Below are 16,513 nucleotides of genomic sequence, written 5' to 3' on the forward strand. Positions count from 1 at the left end.
ATTATAAATTGAGAAATCGTTACATGACCGAGTCATGTAGTATTATCAGTCTATAAATCTTATGACCTTTTATAAATTAATAATCAGATTCAGAGAGTATGAAACTTCTGATGTCATATTTAAGCATATTTATACCTCAGAAGCATATTTGAGGGACAAAAAAAAATTTGTTTTATCTGATTTCTCTTATAAATAAATTTCTCTTCACATAATATCAATCGAGAAGTAATCGTATGTCCGATTATATAACATTATCGGTCTGACATCTTACGGTCTTTCATAACTTGATAATGAGATACGTGAGTATGACACTTCATGTCGTATCTAAGAATAGTTGTATTCTTTCATGATAGTAATAATAGGTCATAACTTTGGTTTAGTTGTTCTCTCCGTATCATCTTTGTAAATAAATGATATCAAATCAAATATAAGAGCATACTATAAAATCAAACTATACAACATATCACCATATAATAGAACTTTACATATAAAATGTCTTGCCCATCCACTACAAATATATATTTTATGTATAATATATAAACAATCATTGGTTTATCTTACATACAAATATATCTCACTCAACCTTGAACATAAATAATTTTCTTTATCAAGTTCTCAAACACATGATTATTTATTAGTTTCAAATAAGTCATTTTTTTATAATAATTAATATGTGGATCAAGTTCCACATATAAGACACCATGAGATTATACATAAATTATAGTTATATGTGTACTAATCATATTAATGCAAATGTAATCAAATGACATAAATTTTTGACTTTTCATTTAATAAAAAGGATACATGATTTTTTTTTTTTACTTAAACCAAAAGCTCTTAACTTTAGAACCAAAAGATTTTAATTGTTATACTCAACCAAGTAAAGGCAAAACATAAATCATGGATATTAAAATGTCAACATTACTATAAATCACTTAGTTTTTTTTTAATTAAATTAAACATTTGTCACTAATAAGCTAGTTTGCTTTGACAACAAACTGGAAAATGACAATCTCCAAATAAAATGTGTATCTATGCATATACAAGCGTATGTACATATGATAAACTAATAATAATTTCGTATAAGAAATTCAAATATGATTTATACCAACATTAAAAGCAATGGTGTTTCAACTCCAAAGAAACCATTTTTACAGTTACTATTCATATATATTTAACCAACCACTTTAATCTAATTCTACTAGCAACCTCACTCAAACAACAAAGCATGTATATAACCTCCTAAAATCAATAAATCCATTTAAATTAATTAAGTACACAAATTATACATTTTATACTTCATTCCATTGGAGAAATATGTAAGGAATGCAAACTAAACGATGGTAAATAGATCATTAACCATATCAAATACATAAGGTAAAACATAGATGTAGTTGCCTCACCTAAGACATACAGGTTTGATCATTGGGCGTTTATGGCACAACAGGGTGGTTAGAACCAAAATAGCAAAAGCAATAAGGAAAAACGTTCTTAAAGATTTGAACATGGTATACATGTCACTCTTAAATTCAACCAAAATTAAAGATATTAATTTACTAGTTTAGATCTATATATAAAAGTAATGCAAAAATATATCATATTATATCTAGAATACACAAACAGATCTAAAAACAACAACTAAGTATGTAAAAGTATTTAATTTAAAACTAAAGCAAAAATATACTAAAGGAAACAAATATTTTCCATGAATTCCGTAAATTAAATAAAATTAATAGTTTAATATAGGACCTGATAAAACCACTAAGTAAAACCTTGTAAACTGAATCAAAATTCCTAGATCTCTATTTCAAAAAAAAACAATTCATAGTTAATTGAAATAATAAATATACATCTCGAAATAACCCAATATCATATGAATTACAATATGGTTTATGTGTGAGAGAATAACAAATAATGAAATACATTTACCTCATGCAAGATGATCCAACTCTCAAAGCAATTCGTGCTGATAACGTGTTGTAAAACAACGGCCTACTAGCAACTAGTATATGAACATAATCAAAGGAACATAGAGATAAAGATAGAATAGAGAATTATTATATATTGAGATATCAACATGCAATACAAAGAACCTATATATATAGTGTTCTTACATTAATACAAAGAACATGAAGAGACGGGAGTTAGAATGTGGATAGTCACCATAATATAACTTATTTATAACAACGTATTAATTGTTACAAAATCATGCACATTATTAAAATAATTCGCAAAATCGTATAAAAGAGTAATTCCAACACTATTAAAAAATAAACATAACACAAAAACACACTATCTTGTTAGAATCACAACCCAAAACACGCATAGGGTATATAAGGACCAAGATGTTTTATTACCAAAATGTCATTCCTTCCTACTTATAAGAAATGTCACATGTCATCATCACAATTATTCTTAGACTACTTAGGCAAAATCCACTTTTTAATGGATCCTTACCCTACCCAATAATATGTTAATTTATTCAATAACTCGGTAGCCATATAAAAAATAATGTAATTACAATAGCATAACAAATTTTGTTTGAATATGGATAAAGATATAACCAAATTTAATAATAGAGTAAATTACGTTTTCGACCCCTGTGGTTATATCAATTTTACTATATTAGCCCAAAATAAGAATTTTTAACAGATCTGCCCCCATGGTCTTTATAACTAACCATTTTGGCCCCTAAGTCTAACCAAACCCCAACTCTGGTTAATTAATTGACACATGACTTGCACATGATATCTAAAAATGTAATTTCCCCTCCCCTTTTATGACTTTATAAATAAAACCCTAGATTATTTTTTTTTTCACTTCATCTTCTTCCTTAATTCATCTTCTTCGTGATTTCTTTCAAAACCCTAATTATAAAAAAAAAAAAAAAACCCAGCCGATGGGCTGCTGTCTTCTTTATTATAAAAAAAATGATCGGACATGTTTGTTAGTACAAACTCATATATTCAATTATTTGGAATGATGAAAATGTTAGAATACATATCAACAGAACACGAGTAACAAATGGGATAAGAATCGTATACCAAAAATGAAGAGGAATGAAACTCCGTCGTGAAATTCCGGTTTCGGCGAGACCTCCAACTCGGGCGGTGTGCAGGTTACGCGAAAAGGTATTGTGATGGTTTGAGGGAGTAGAACAGTGATGATGGTCTCGGTTTTATAGACATCATGAAAGAAATCACGAAGAAGATGAATTAAGGAAGAAGATGAAGTGAAAAAAAATGATCTAGGGTTTTATTTATAAAGTCATAAAAAGGGGAGGGGAAATTACATTTTTAGACATCATGTGCAAGCCATGTGCCAATTAATTAGCTAGAGTTGGGGTTTGGTTAGACTTAGGGGCCAAAATGGTTAGTTATAGAGACCATGAGGGTATATCTGTTAAAAAACCTTATTTTGGACTAATATAGTAAAAATGATATAACCATAGGGGCTAAAAACGTAATTTACTCTTAATAATATTTTAGAATAAGCAAGGGGGTAGAGGAGTGAGGGAGGGGTAAAATAGGAAACAGAAAAAAAGATAGAGAAGAAGATTGAGGTGACCTAAATACCCTCAAGAAAAAAGAAACCCTAATTTAATTTTATAGATCCAGCCAGATACTACTCTCTTCCATCCTTCCCCAATTGCCCTTCCTCTCTGCCGTTCCCCAGCCCTCTTTCAGGTATTTCACCTCCCTTACTTCAATTCCTACCCGCCTTTTTTTAATTTCCCCTCCTCTTTCAAACCCTAATTCTTTACGCCCTATGATCATCCTCTTCTCACCATCTTTCCTTCTTTTGCAGGTTTCTGCACCCCGATTTTGGCCTTCTTTTCGCCGGATCCGTTCGGATTCTGGTAGGTTTTCCGCTCTTAATTGCTGAGATTAATTTATATGTTGTTTTTCCGTAATTTTGTTATTCAGATCTGGATTTACTCTAGCTGTGGTTTGAGGGTTATATGAAATTATGTTGCAAGTTTGAAGCAGCATCATCATATCTGTAGTGAATTGAATGCATCTGTCTTTAAATTTTCAAGGTTCATATCACTTGACAAGTTGGTAGTCTAGGTCACTGGTAACTCACTTATTTTCTGGATCTGTGGGTGTGATTTTCTGCTGTTTTAAGTTTCGGCAAGTTGATCGATGTGCGGTTGAGCTGGTTATTCCAGTTTTACAGTGTTAGTGTAGGATATTTGATTATTGATATATAGGCGTGTCGTCATAATCAACAATATGCTGAGAACTGTGAGGACCGTGTAATTAATACGCTTGTATATGATGTGTTGGGGATGATTAAGGTAGACGTCTTACGTTTTATGCAGTTCTCAACAATTTTTTATATAAGTGTAAAGTTATGCAACTATCTTTTAGTTGCAGTAGTTACTTTGAAAGTGAACATTGATTTTAACACCCAACTGTCATTTAGTTGATCTGAAACATTTTCTAGTTAAAGGACACTTTTTTCATAAACTGTTTAGGCTTTAGCAGCAACAGGTAACAGATAACATATGATTATTATGTATGATGAATTAAGCTTGTTTGGCTAAACATTTTTGGTTGGATGTGTGTATGTATTGAATGGTTGATGTATGATATGAGTTATTATGAATTTTGTTAAGAAAGTTTTTGACTGTAAACTTCTGTTGAAACAGGCTATTTGATGTTTCTTATCTTGTGGATCCAAGAGTTTGTTTGAAAGTACTGCGGGTAATAAACACATCATGGATAACCATGAGATGATTATCGGACCAAGACAAGACTTGGTTCAAAACCAACAAATGGGATTACGTCATGGTCAGAATATGGTGGTTGGGCAGAATCGTAATATCGGATTAGCACATACCCACAAGCACGATATAAAACTAGGTGAAAACGGTAATCAAGATATGCGTTTGGGACATAACCATGGTCACAATCACGGTCTTGACCGTGAGTTGCTGATGAACCACGAGATAGCAACCGAATTTGAGGAAAGCAACCAACATAATAACGGATACGATGAAAACGATGAAGATGGTGATGATCTTGATCATGGTATGGATCAAGAAAGGGTCAAATCCCATGATTCTCATATGGTTCTTTCTGATCAAACTCACGAATTAGGTTTACCTAATAATCATAGTTTAGCGGTTGTTGAGAATCACGAGCTTGACGAAAACTTAGACCTTGTGGTGCACCCACACTCGCACTCCGAAATGGGTGTGGTCCCGTTGGCGGCTCAACGGCCGGACCTTGTGGTCACAGCCCCAGTAATTCAAACCCGAACCTTAGTTCCTTCTCCAAACTATGAACTAATGGTAGGTCAAGAATTTCCCGACGTTACGAGCTGTCGAAGGGCGTTGAGACACACCGCAATTGCTCTACACTTCGAGATACAAACCGTTAAATCTGATAAAACGCGGTTTACTGCCAAGTGTGCGAGTGAAGGGTGCCCGTGGAGAATACACGCTGCTAAGCTGCCAGGTGTCCCCACTTTCACCATCCGAACTATTCACGCTGAACACACGTGCGGTGGGATCGCGCACCTCGGTCACCAACAAGCTTCGGTTCAGTGGGTTGCTAATTCTGTAGAACAACGGCTCAAAGAAAACCCACAATGCAAACCAAAAGAGATTCTAGAAGAAATCCATCGTGTTCATGGGATTACGTTATCGTATAAACAAGCTTGGAGAGGTAAAGAACGAATCATGGCGGCTTTACGCGGTTCTTTTGAAGAAGATTATCGTCTTTTACCACAATATTGTGATCAAGTAAGGCGCACGAATCCTGAGAGTATAGCTTCGGTTTATGTGAACCCAAATGATAACTGTTTTCAACGGTTGTTTATCTCTTTTCAAGCTTCGATTTACGGGTTTTTGAATGCGTGTAGACCGCTTCTTGGGCTTGATAGAACTGTGTTAAAAAGCAAGTATCTTGGGACTTTGCTTTTTGCCACAGGTTTCGATGGTGATGGGGCGTTGTTTCCTCTGGCTTTTGGGGTCGTCGATGAAGAAAATAACGAAAATTGGATGTGGTTTCTTTCCGAATTACATAATTTATTGGAAATAAACACGGAAAACATGCCGAGACTTACGATTTTATCAGACAGACAAAAAAGTATTGTCGACGGTGTGGAGGCCAATTTCCCGACAGCTTTTCATGGGTTTTGTATGCGTCATCTTAGTGAAAGTTTTAGAAAAGAGTTCAACAACACGATGATTGTTAACCTTTTATGGGACGCAGCAAACGCATTAACCGTAATGGAATTTGAATCCAAAATCTTGGAAATTGAAGAGATATCTCAAGAAGCTGCTTATTGGATTAGACGTGTTCCTGCTCGTTTATGGGCTACAGCGTATTTCGAAGGGACCCGTTTTGGTCATTTGACAGCTAACATAGTTGAATCGTTAAACGCATGGATTCTGGAAGCTTCTGGGCTTCCCATTATTCAAATGATGGAATGTATTCGGCGGCAGTTAATGACGTGGTTTAACGAGAGACGTGAAACCAGCATGCAATGGACTTCAATACTTGTTCCTACTGCAGAAAGACGGGTTTCAGAAGCTATCGAACGGGCCCGCACATATCAGGTTCTTAGAGCAAACGAGGCTGAATTTGAGGTTATTTCACATGAAGGGACGAATATTGTCGATATCCGAAACCGTTGTTGTTTGTGTCGGGGATGGCAGCTTTACGGGCTGCCGTGTGCTCATGCTGTGGCGGCTCTTTTATCTTGTAGACAAAACGTTCATCGGTTTACTGAAAGTTGTTTTACGGTTGCAACTTACAGGAAAGCGTATTCGCAAACGATTCATCCGATTCCTGATAAAACACTTTGGAAAGAAATGTCGGACGGGATTTTACAAGGTGAAGGTGGTAGTAATGTGAGTGAAATTATTATAAATCCACCGAAATCACTTAGACCACCGGGAAGACCGAGAAAAAGGAGGGTCCGGTCAGAAGATAGAGGACGTGAGAAACGGGTCGTGCATTGCAGTCGGTGCAATCAAACGGGTCATTTTAGAACCACTTGTTCTGCACCTATATGATGATCCGTGATCGTGATCGTAATCGGTATGATTGTATGTTGATAGAAATTGTTTTCTTTAAATAAGTTGATATGAATGTGAGTTTTAATTAATCGTTTTACATAATGTTAATGGTCTGGTCTAGAGAGAGTATTATTCAGCTATTTTGATAAAGTCCCTGCAATGTGAATATTTATATTTATATTAATTAAAGTGGTGTAGGTTTGCTATAGTGTAAGCAAACATTGTATTAAGGTTGTTTGTTCTTGTTCTCGTTTATTTTTATGATATGTATGTTTTTTTCCTCTGAATAAACCATTGTAAATTTAGAGGATAGATAATGAGAAAACTAATCTTTGTGAGAAAATTAAAAAACTCCTTAAAAAAACTTAAAAACACACCAATTTTTTTTTTTTTAAATAAACATCTTTTTGGCTGTAAATCTAGTTATTTTAAGATACAAAAAAATTAGTTTTTTTGTTTACTCACAAATAAATAGTTTTCTTATGATCCTGTAAATTTATATGCATATGTCCTATTAAAAAATAAACAGTTTTCTTATGATCATCTCCCTATAAATTTATAGGCTTATATCCTGTTAAATATAACGAAATCTACATCATATACCTTGTAAGTGCCAACTTTGTAACTAAGATTTTCTTTTAATAACCTATCAAACACGCTTAATATTTTGTACATACACTAAACTTATGGTTTTGAATGATGGTGTCGGCGACAATGAGTAGGTGGTGGCGATAAACAATGGTTGTTGATGGTGCTGCCCTGTTTGTACGCGGTTTAATTTATCAAATTTTGTAAGAGTGGTTCATGTTGATCCATTGCTTAAAACCAAATTTACGAGTAATATAATTTGAGTTGACCCATGTGTTTTTTTAGCCAAGTCTACCCATTTTTCTTGAAAAATGAATTATAATTACCATCACTAACTTCATGTATTTCTATATTTTTCTGTAAAAGATATGTACTTATTCTTAAGATAATCAAATAATTTCTTTATCTTACAAAAGGATAACGAAATTCAAAAAATTATCTAACCACACAAAATAAATCAACTTTTAACACAAACTCATTCTCCATCATTTTGGCTCTGTCTTGTGCAAATTTCAGATCCAAAGATTTCCTCCCTGTGTTTTAATTTTTTCACCTCCTCTTTCTGCAACACAAATTTAAATCTAAAAAATGCAGATATGTGAAGAAATTGCATCTGAAATAAAAGAGTTTTTATCATCCAAAATCTTTGATCCATTTGGCAACGATAACGTTCCCACCTATACACAAATCATCCTAGCATCTTCAATCGGTTTGATCATTGCCGCTGCTATGCACATTAGATTCCGGAAAATAATACGCTACAATAAGAACATCATCCCATGGATTCGAGTTTCTAAAACCAGACAACCATTAAAGCTCGAGAGATTCCCTGATTATGTAGGTATAAACACCATCCAACGTTAATTAAAAACCAAAACCAAATACCATTTGTTTATGCAAGATGTGTGTTTATGTATGTATGTGTGTATGGATGAATGCAGCTCGGCTGATGGGTTTCCATGATACCCGAGAATGCCCGTATTTGTGCAAACTAGCTTCTGATTATATCAGGAAAGTAGAAGGATGTGAGGAAGATATGTATTCGTTCTTCGGTGATGACTTGCAGGCTGATTCATTGTTCATAAAATTGGTTGAGGAATTTGAGCGATGTATTCTTAGCTACTTCGCTTTTCATTGGAGCCATGCTTCTTTCATGATCACTCAGGTATAAAAACAATTAGCAACTTATATATATGTAGAACCGCACAAGCACTTGTATATATGTATGTATATTTGGTGTCTCGAATGCGTTGTGAATGTAATATAATGATAAGTTCGCCTTATGAGATTTTAGGTGTTGGGTCCGGATGGACATGAACCGAAAAAGAAATTCAAGAACATAGTTATGCAAGCCACAAGGTACGCTTTCGTGTTTCTATTGGCCAACAAGAATCATAGTACACTCGATTACTAATGATACCTTTGATGTTAAAATTGTTTGAAACGAGACAGGGAACAAAGGTTCGAGAGGGTGACAAAGAACCTAAAAGTTGCACGAGTGTTCACAACACTAGTAGAAGAAATGAAGGCAATAGGCCTTACTACAGATGATTCGGAATGTACAGATGTTATGGTCCCGATGGCACACAAAGACCGTAGTCCGGTTCTTCTTTTTATGGGTGGCGGCATGGGTGCTGGAAAGAGTACCGTTCTTAAAGACCTTCTCAAAGAGTAAGCCAGTTCAAGATAATTATTTATCGACAACGTGTAACATCTAGCCTCTCATACCAACCAATATTGTCCGTTTTAAGAATGTAAAGTTTGCAAATATTGTAAAATATTTAATTATGTTGGTGTTGAATGTGCACAGACCATTTTGGGCAGGAGCATCAGCAAATGCTGTTGTAATAGAGGCAGATGCCTTCAAAGAATCCGATGTTATTTACAGAGCTCTAAGCTCCAGAGGCCATCATGACATGCTTCATACGGCTGAGCTGGCACGCCCCCCTTCTTTTTCAATTTTAAATATGGAAACTTCCGTCACAAAAATTCTTCTGTGACGGAACTTTCCATGATAAGAGTAACGTGCTTTTAGCCACTTTCTACTTTGGGGAACATACGTTCCTTGCAGTCGAAAATGACTGAAAGTATGTTCATTATATATATAATTAAGAAACAGAAAAAAAATGTGTTATTGTAGTGATACAAGTTTAGAACATACGAATTTACAGGTGCATCAATCATCTACAGATGCAGCCTCATCACTCCTTGTAACAGCACTAAACGAAGGCAGAGATGTAATCATGGACGGAACCCTCTCGTGGGTCCCCTTTGTCGTGCAGACAATAACAATGGCTAGAAACGTTCACCGCAAACGTTACCGTATGGGGCCCGGTTACAAAAAGAATCCAGATGGAAGTGTTATTGAGAATTATTGGGAACTTGAAGAAGAAAGTGAGTTAATAGATAACCAAAAGAGAAGACCATACAGGATAGAACTAGTTGGTGTTGTTTGTGACCCTTATTTAGCTGTCATAAGAGGCATAAGGTAATCTCACCAAACGCGTTTACAGTTTACACACCCTTTTCGCGTCGTTAATGTTTAAACTTTTCTTTTTAACAGGAGGGCGATTATGTGCCGAAGAGCTGTGAGGGTTAGATCACAGTTAACATCACATAAACGATTTGCAAATGCGTTTATAACTTACTGTCAACTTGTAGACAATGCAAGACTATATCTAACCAACGCGTTAGAAGGACCACCAAAGGTATATACAATATCATACTCATGTAAACACACAAGCGCATTCGCATACATATTTACTGACTAAAGGATGTTTATAAAGCTGATAGGATGGAAAGACAAAGAAAAGACCTTACTGGTTGACCCTGATGAGATAATCATATTGAAGACGATAGAACGATTAAATGAAGCAGCAGACTCGATACACGAACTTTACAAGCAGACAAACCCCGCGAACCAACATGGGTCGGTTTGGAAAGACATTGTAATGTCACCTTCAAGGTTAAGCATTCAAAAAGAGCTCAAGTATTCTATCCAGAAATGTGAAGCCATGAAACAATTTTAAATATATGTAACCTTATTTGATGGATGTTCTAAATTCATTAACGATATAACCATAGTAACATTTATAAATTTCAAGTTACAAACACTAGCTTGTTAATATGTCATTAACAATATCACTAAGTTACATACACTAAAAAACAAAACAAGACAAAAACAAATAGAAAATAATAATAATAATAAAAATACATCAGGATTCATGTCTGTGAGTCATTCTAGGGTTTAAAGCAAAGAATCAAGATACACCACTTCACGACCATCTCAAAAATTTACAAAACATACCCCTACAAACAAACAAAGTTTCACTACAAGCCCTTCTACTTTACCACTCTCTCACTTCTTTCCCTTCTTTCCAGCAGCCGCTTTCTTCGGCGTAGCTACCTTCTTAGCTGCAGCCTTCTTCACCGGAGCCTTCTTAGCCGCCGCTGCTTTTCCCGGCGTCGATCGAGCCGAAGTCTTAGCCGCCTTAGCAGCTGGCTTAGCCGCCGCTTTTGGCTTAGCCACCGCTTTCGGCTTAGCCACAGCTTTGGGTTTAGCAGCAGCTTTAGGTTTAGCAGCCGGCTTGGCTTTAGGAGCTGGTTTAGCCTTGGGAGCCGCTGCTGCTTTCGGCTTGGCAGCCGGAGCTTTAGCTTTAGCTTTTGTAGGAGTAGCAACAGCCTTCTTCTTAGCCAGCGCTTTCTTCACAGCTTTCGGCTTAGCAGCTGGCTTGGCTGAATCAGCCTTCGGCGGCAGCTTGAAAGAAGCCTTGACCTTAACCAGCTTACCATCAGCAGCATTTTTCTTCAATTGTGTAGCCAACAATTTCTTATAATTCGCCGGTAAATTCTTATACTTCCCTTCAATGAACTTCCCAATCGCTTGTGAACTCGAACCGGTTCTCTCCTTCAACGACACAATCGCATCCTTTATCATCTACACAACATCCATAAAGTTTTCAAAATTAGTAACAAACAATAATACCAATAATAGTAATTAATAATAATAATAATAATCTATACATATAATAAAGTAAACTAAATAAGAACACGTGTCGATTGCTTAGGAGTCCTTGGATGATTTTTCCCGCTAAACCATTAACCTAAAATAATATCCCTAGGGTAAAATAACCCGACTCGGAAGATAGGTTTAATCAAACAAATCCCACTTCGCGTTTACACTATCCTCCCATTCTAAACAAACCCTAATGACGACGACGTTCATATGATCCAACCGGTCGATGTATAATCGATTGTTGGAAGAAATTGATTGCCTCATGTAGAAGATCGAATGGATGGATGAAAACTTTTTTTCTCAAAACACGCGTATCCTAAATCTCAATCTGCTCACCAATCTAATCTCTTCTCCTCACTCTCCGTTCACTCAACGATCCGTCAACATTCACACACACAACCTAACGGAAACTATCACACAATAGGAGGAAAAATCTTGAACAACGACAACAAGCAAATTGTGCGCTATGGTGGAAGAGATAAGAGATGAGTTCCGAAGTGGATTCGTTGAGCAGAGTCGCCGAGTTGGAAATATTATTCGGTGACACTTCTATGTCAACGGTATCGAATTTGATTGCATTTGAATTTGATGACGCCATAGCTTAGTTTATAATTGTAGATTTGTCATTAATTTTGCTGCAATATTTAGTTTTAGTTGCACCTTGCATATTAAATCATTAAAGTTAATAATTGATACTTTAGATTGACGTAGATGACGATTCAATTTCTCTTTCATGAACATGAAAATAGTTTGTTCAGTACTTCAATTTATATATTGTGTAAAGTAATTAAATTGACATTTGAGACTTATAAAGTGGAAACTGAAGTATATAAGTGGAGAATTGTGATGAGTGTGTATTGAAGAGTTAAATATCAATTACTGTATGATTTTTAAAAGTTAAATAAGAGCAAGAGCCTAACACGGAATGTTTTGTTATGAGCCACATCCCTACTATAGAATGGTTTAAGTTTTGGAAATATACAAAAATATTCATGGCTTTTCACATACATAAAACTTGCATCAGATAACTTTCATTATAGGCGTTGCTAGAGGGGAAGTCTTCCTCCAGAGGAGTTCTATAGGCAAAGTTTTGTGATAGCAAAAGCATCAGAAGTAGGTAGGTTCTGGGAACGAAATGTGAAAGATCCTAGCCGTAGCAGTATTAAGTGTTTTGTTGAACCGCTCACTAACAATTGGACATTTATAAAGTCATTTGGATCATGTGATATGTGATATGGTATACCTTGGTTTTTCTTATAGCCAAATGGGAGACTGATACTTAGTCATATAATTAACGGACAACCATCATACTCATAGTTTCTACTATTATGTAGGTTCTGGTTGATTCATAACTTGTGAAATCTAATGCTTTGTATGCTTGGCTTTGTGATGTACATATTAGAGGTGAGATTTTTAACTTGTATACCTACAAAAGGGTTGACTTAAGTTACGTTGTATGTCTAATTAGTTTAACGGTTTCAGCTAAAAGCTTTAACTGAATAGGAAACCACTTGAAAGTCTCTATAAGAGGAGTAAACCTAGCTGTCGTATAAGAGGAGTACACCTGGCTGGCTTAACATATGATCTTTGGATGTAAGAATATAGTAATAGGTGTAAGAATATAGCAATGTTTTTGTATTTATTATTGTTTTAAATCATCTGTACCTTACTTAATCATCTACAAGAATGATTTGTTATGACGTGACTCAAGAGCATATAATTAGTGTTCAACCCGTGTATTACACGGGAAGATAACCTAGTAATAATAATAATGGTGATACCTCAAGGTAAGGAGGATGCTGAGGTGGAACAGAAGGCTTCCTAGCTTTCTTGACTTTGACATCCTTCACGGTGGGTGTTGCTGCTACGGTTGCCATTGCAATTTGGGTGGAATTAGGGTTCCGGTGAGGAGAATCGGATGTTGAAATGTTTGCAGGTGTGACGGGGTGATGAGAGATGTGGGGACTTAAATAATCCGGTTCTGAGATTTGATTGGTTGAGTGGGTCTTCACACGGATCCGCGAGGTTCACAATTTTTAAATGTAGGCCGTTGGATGAGTGGGTATCGATGGTTGAGAAAGTAAGATGGGGAAAGGTTGGATTGAGGTGGAATTAGGGTTTGAGTTGAATGTTTTGTGTTGTGTGTGTTTCTATGTTTAGTTGGTTTTGAGATTTTTGTTGGTTACACTTGATGGATTTTGATGGGATTTTAAGTGTTATGTTAGGAATTTTGTTAGCTTTGTAAAGTATATTTACAATAAGTAATGAGCTTAGTTTTTTTTAAGTTGTTTGCGATTAGTTGTAAGGTGGTCGGATATGGAAGTTTTTTCATAAGTATCAAGAGTTTTGAGTGATTTAACAAAATGGGTGATGTTATATAGTAAGATTAACAACCTAAGTATCTTAAGAATTTAGTTATGTCAATTTTGATGACGAAGTTTGTTTAGTCATTGACGATTGCATATGAATCATCAGCCATATTAAACGATCATAAAACCAACTTGTTTTTCTCTTTTTAGTTTTGCTTAAGAATGAATCAACAACGAATTTTTTATTATTTTCAAATTACCCAAATATATTTCTTTATTACTCATGCTTATTGAAAACTGAATGTACCAATAAAAATTTCTTAAAGGATACATACTAATGGTAGTATAAAACCATTTAATTATGGAAGATGAAGAGACTAAATCATTTAACATCTCTAATATCTCATTTCAAGTTAGATGATAGCATCAATGTGCATTATATGAGATAGGCAAAGCGAGTAGAAGATAAAGATTTTTGTAAGGATGTTTGCATGCTAATGTATGGTAGACTCGCACTAACATAACGAGCTGGTGTATGTGGTTTGGGATAGTTAAATCTAAAGAATCCTCAAACTCAAGTTTCAAGTATATAAAAATGATATCGTGATATTACCGATATACTACACACACATAAGCAAGTGCGCCTTTCGTGTATGTAGCATATTGACAAGAACCAAATATATAATCATCAGTCTATAATCGTAGTAAAGAAGAATCAAATGTGAAAGAATGAATCATCTGCCCTTGACCTAATGAATGATTCATGATGAATTGGTTATGATGGCAATTCGAAAAACTTTGTTCTTGCTAAGGTGAAATATAGACGAGTTGACAACTAAAACTTCCATGGCACTATGCATTAGGGATGAGCTCGATACCGATACATGTAAGACTCTTAACGCTTTTAAATAGAGATGCACAACGAAAATACGAACCATAAAATTTCTTCTTTTATAAACATTCTAACATACTTGAAATCATTTAAAAGGATATCTTTTAAAAGAACTACATTCTTTATTCCTAATTAATACATTGAATATAACATGCGGTTACAAACTATGTGACCACCCTTCTGTACAATCCACGTTCTTCAACTCGATCTTCAGCCCCTTGTCCTCCATGATGATGATTCATATAACATGCAATTTGCGAATTCGAATTCTGGATCGATTCCTTAACCGTTGAATGCGTACGGACACATATAATGTGCAAAATCCAAATACGTATGTAAGACTCGTCTCAATTTAACATGAATTTAATACTAAATACGCATTTTAGATAAAAATACGACCTTACAAACATTTATCGAGTTAACTTCATACAAGTTTAAAGCATTCCAAAATGTAGTGTTAAGTGTTTGCAAGATTTACTTTTAACTAAAAGTAAATAGATCAATGCGGAAGCTTTGTTTGGTCGTGTGTTCGATTCTTGATAATCGCTCGATCTTCATCCGGGATGTCACCAACTTCACCTAATGTCAAAACCATTCCAAATGTTAGTTTTGACAACAAATAAATAAGTAAATTCAAGTTCCATTATCAAACAAATGAAAACAAAAACAATTCCAGAATCAGGTCTCTCGCGCCCCGCGAGAGACTCATTTAAATCCTCGCGGCCCGCGTTTCGCGCCAGATTGATGTTGCCCCGTGCGTGCCGCGGGGAAGTCATTTTTTCCAGCAGGTCCACTCCCTGGACCTGCATATCTGCCCAACTCTAATTTTTAAAAAACACAACTTTAAATGACCATAACTTTTTATCTAGAGGTCCGTTTTAGGTGATTTTTTTTCCTACGTGTTTGTAATGAAAATACACATCAATTTATCCTATTTTCCGCATATGAGACCTGAATTATAAACGAATAGTTTATAATTTCTTGTTTCATTTATTCGACCCATTTGTTTTACACTTTGCAAATCATGTTAATCATTAATTCTTTTACTTCTAAATGTACATACCCATTCTCCGGGCTTGTGAACTTCAGCGTATTATTACCATTCCATGGTATTACGCTTTCATATCTCTCAAGTATAAGTTGACGTTCACGTCACTTTAATATTACCAATTTACCCTTGTTTTGACCAGTCTGGTCATCTAATGGAAACCTCCATTTTTATCATCATACTAACATACTCCAACAATCATTTTGTCTCAATGCCATGCCTAATGAACTTCGTCATTTCGACATTATATAAATTTCACTATTAGACTAATTCAAGTTAACTAACTATATTCAATATTCAAACATGATGTAACGGAACCAAGTTACATACTTGCATAATTCATCAACATTAGTTTCTATCCATAATTACCCATTCTCGGGCTTGTCAACTTTAGCGTATCACTCCCATTTCATAGTTTACGCTTTTATAACTCAAATTTAACGAGTGACGTTTAAGTCACTTCGAACACTACCATTTCGGCCATTATTTGACCCATTTTCTATGATACACCCTACGATTTTAGCCGTTCATTTTAACCCATTTGGCTTATTCCAACCATACTTTAACCATTTATTTTGACCCGTTTGGTTTGTCGAGTGAACTTCGTCACTTTTATGACTTACCAAAC

At 35.1% G+C, this 16,513-nt stretch overlaps 3 protein-coding genes across 3 annotated transcripts; 2 read left to right on the plus strand and 1 right to left on the minus strand.

Annotated features, from left to right (window-relative positions):
• The first annotated feature begins 3,545 nt into the window (after positions 1-3,545).
• LOC110936983 lies at positions 3,546-7,263 on the plus strand. The gene is made up of 3 exons (XM_022179387.2): positions 3,546-3,686; positions 3,808-3,859; positions 4,655-7,263. The coding sequence occupies exon 3, from the start codon at positions 4,724-4,726 to the stop codon at positions 7,028-7,030; it is 2,307 nt and encodes a 768-aa protein (XP_022035079.1). The 5' UTR covers positions 3,546-3,686; positions 3,808-3,859; positions 4,655-4,723; the 3' UTR covers positions 7,031-7,263.
• Positions 7,264-8,180: 917 nt separating this feature from the next.
• LOC110936981 lies at positions 8,181-10,814 on the plus strand. Its single transcript, XM_022179386.2, has 8 exons — positions 8,181-8,462; positions 8,563-8,786; positions 8,916-8,980; positions 9,074-9,292; positions 9,432-9,558; positions 9,793-10,109; positions 10,185-10,329; positions 10,408-10,814. Exons 1-8 carry the CDS (start codon positions 8,210-8,212, stop codon positions 10,648-10,650), a joined length of 1,593 nt encoding a protein of 530 aa, XP_022035078.1. The 5' UTR covers positions 8,181-8,209; the 3' UTR covers positions 10,651-10,814.
• LOC110936980 (histone H1) lies at positions 10,794-13,588 on the minus strand. Its single transcript, XM_022179385.2, has 2 exons — positions 13,418-13,588; positions 10,794-11,558 (listed from the first exon to the last, which is right to left on the minus strand). The coding sequence occupies exons 1-2, from the start codon at positions 13,511-13,513 to the stop codon at positions 10,980-10,982; spliced, it is 675 nt and encodes a 224-aa protein (XP_022035077.1). The 5' UTR covers positions 13,514-13,588; the 3' UTR covers positions 10,794-10,979.
• Positions 13,589-16,513: the final 2,925 nt, after the last annotated feature.

The sequence above is a fragment of the Helianthus annuus genome, chromosome 4, assembly GCF_002127325.2.
Source record: "Helianthus annuus cultivar XRQ/B chromosome 4, HanXRQr2.0-SUNRISE, whole genome shotgun sequence".
Classification (NCBI taxonomy): Eukaryota; Viridiplantae; Streptophyta; class Magnoliopsida; order Asterales; family Asteraceae; genus Helianthus; species Helianthus annuus.

Coding starts and splice junctions, on each gene's coding strand:
- LOC110936983 (XM_022179387.2), top strand. CDS start 4,724: ATGGATAACCATGAGATGATTATCGGACCAAGACAAGACTTGGTTCAA.
- LOC110936980 (XM_022179385.2), bottom strand. CDS start 13,513: ATGGCAACCGTAGCAGCAACACCCACCGTGAAGGATGTCAAAGTCAAG. Junction 11,559..13,417: donor AGCATCCTCCTTACCTTGAG/GTATCACCATTA, acceptor GATGTTGTGTAG/ATGATAAAGGATGCGATTGT.
- LOC110936981 (XM_022179386.2), top strand. CDS start 8,210: ATGCAGATATGTGAAGAAATTGCATCTGAAATAAAAGAGTTTTTATCA. Junction 8,787..8,915: donor CTTCTTTCATGATCACTCAG/GTATAAAAACAA, acceptor ATGAGATTTTAG/GTGTTGGGTCCGGATGGACA. Junction 9,559..9,792: donor TGCTTCATACGGCTGAGCTG/GCACGCCCCCCT, acceptor ACGAATTTACAG/GTGCATCAATCATCTACAGA.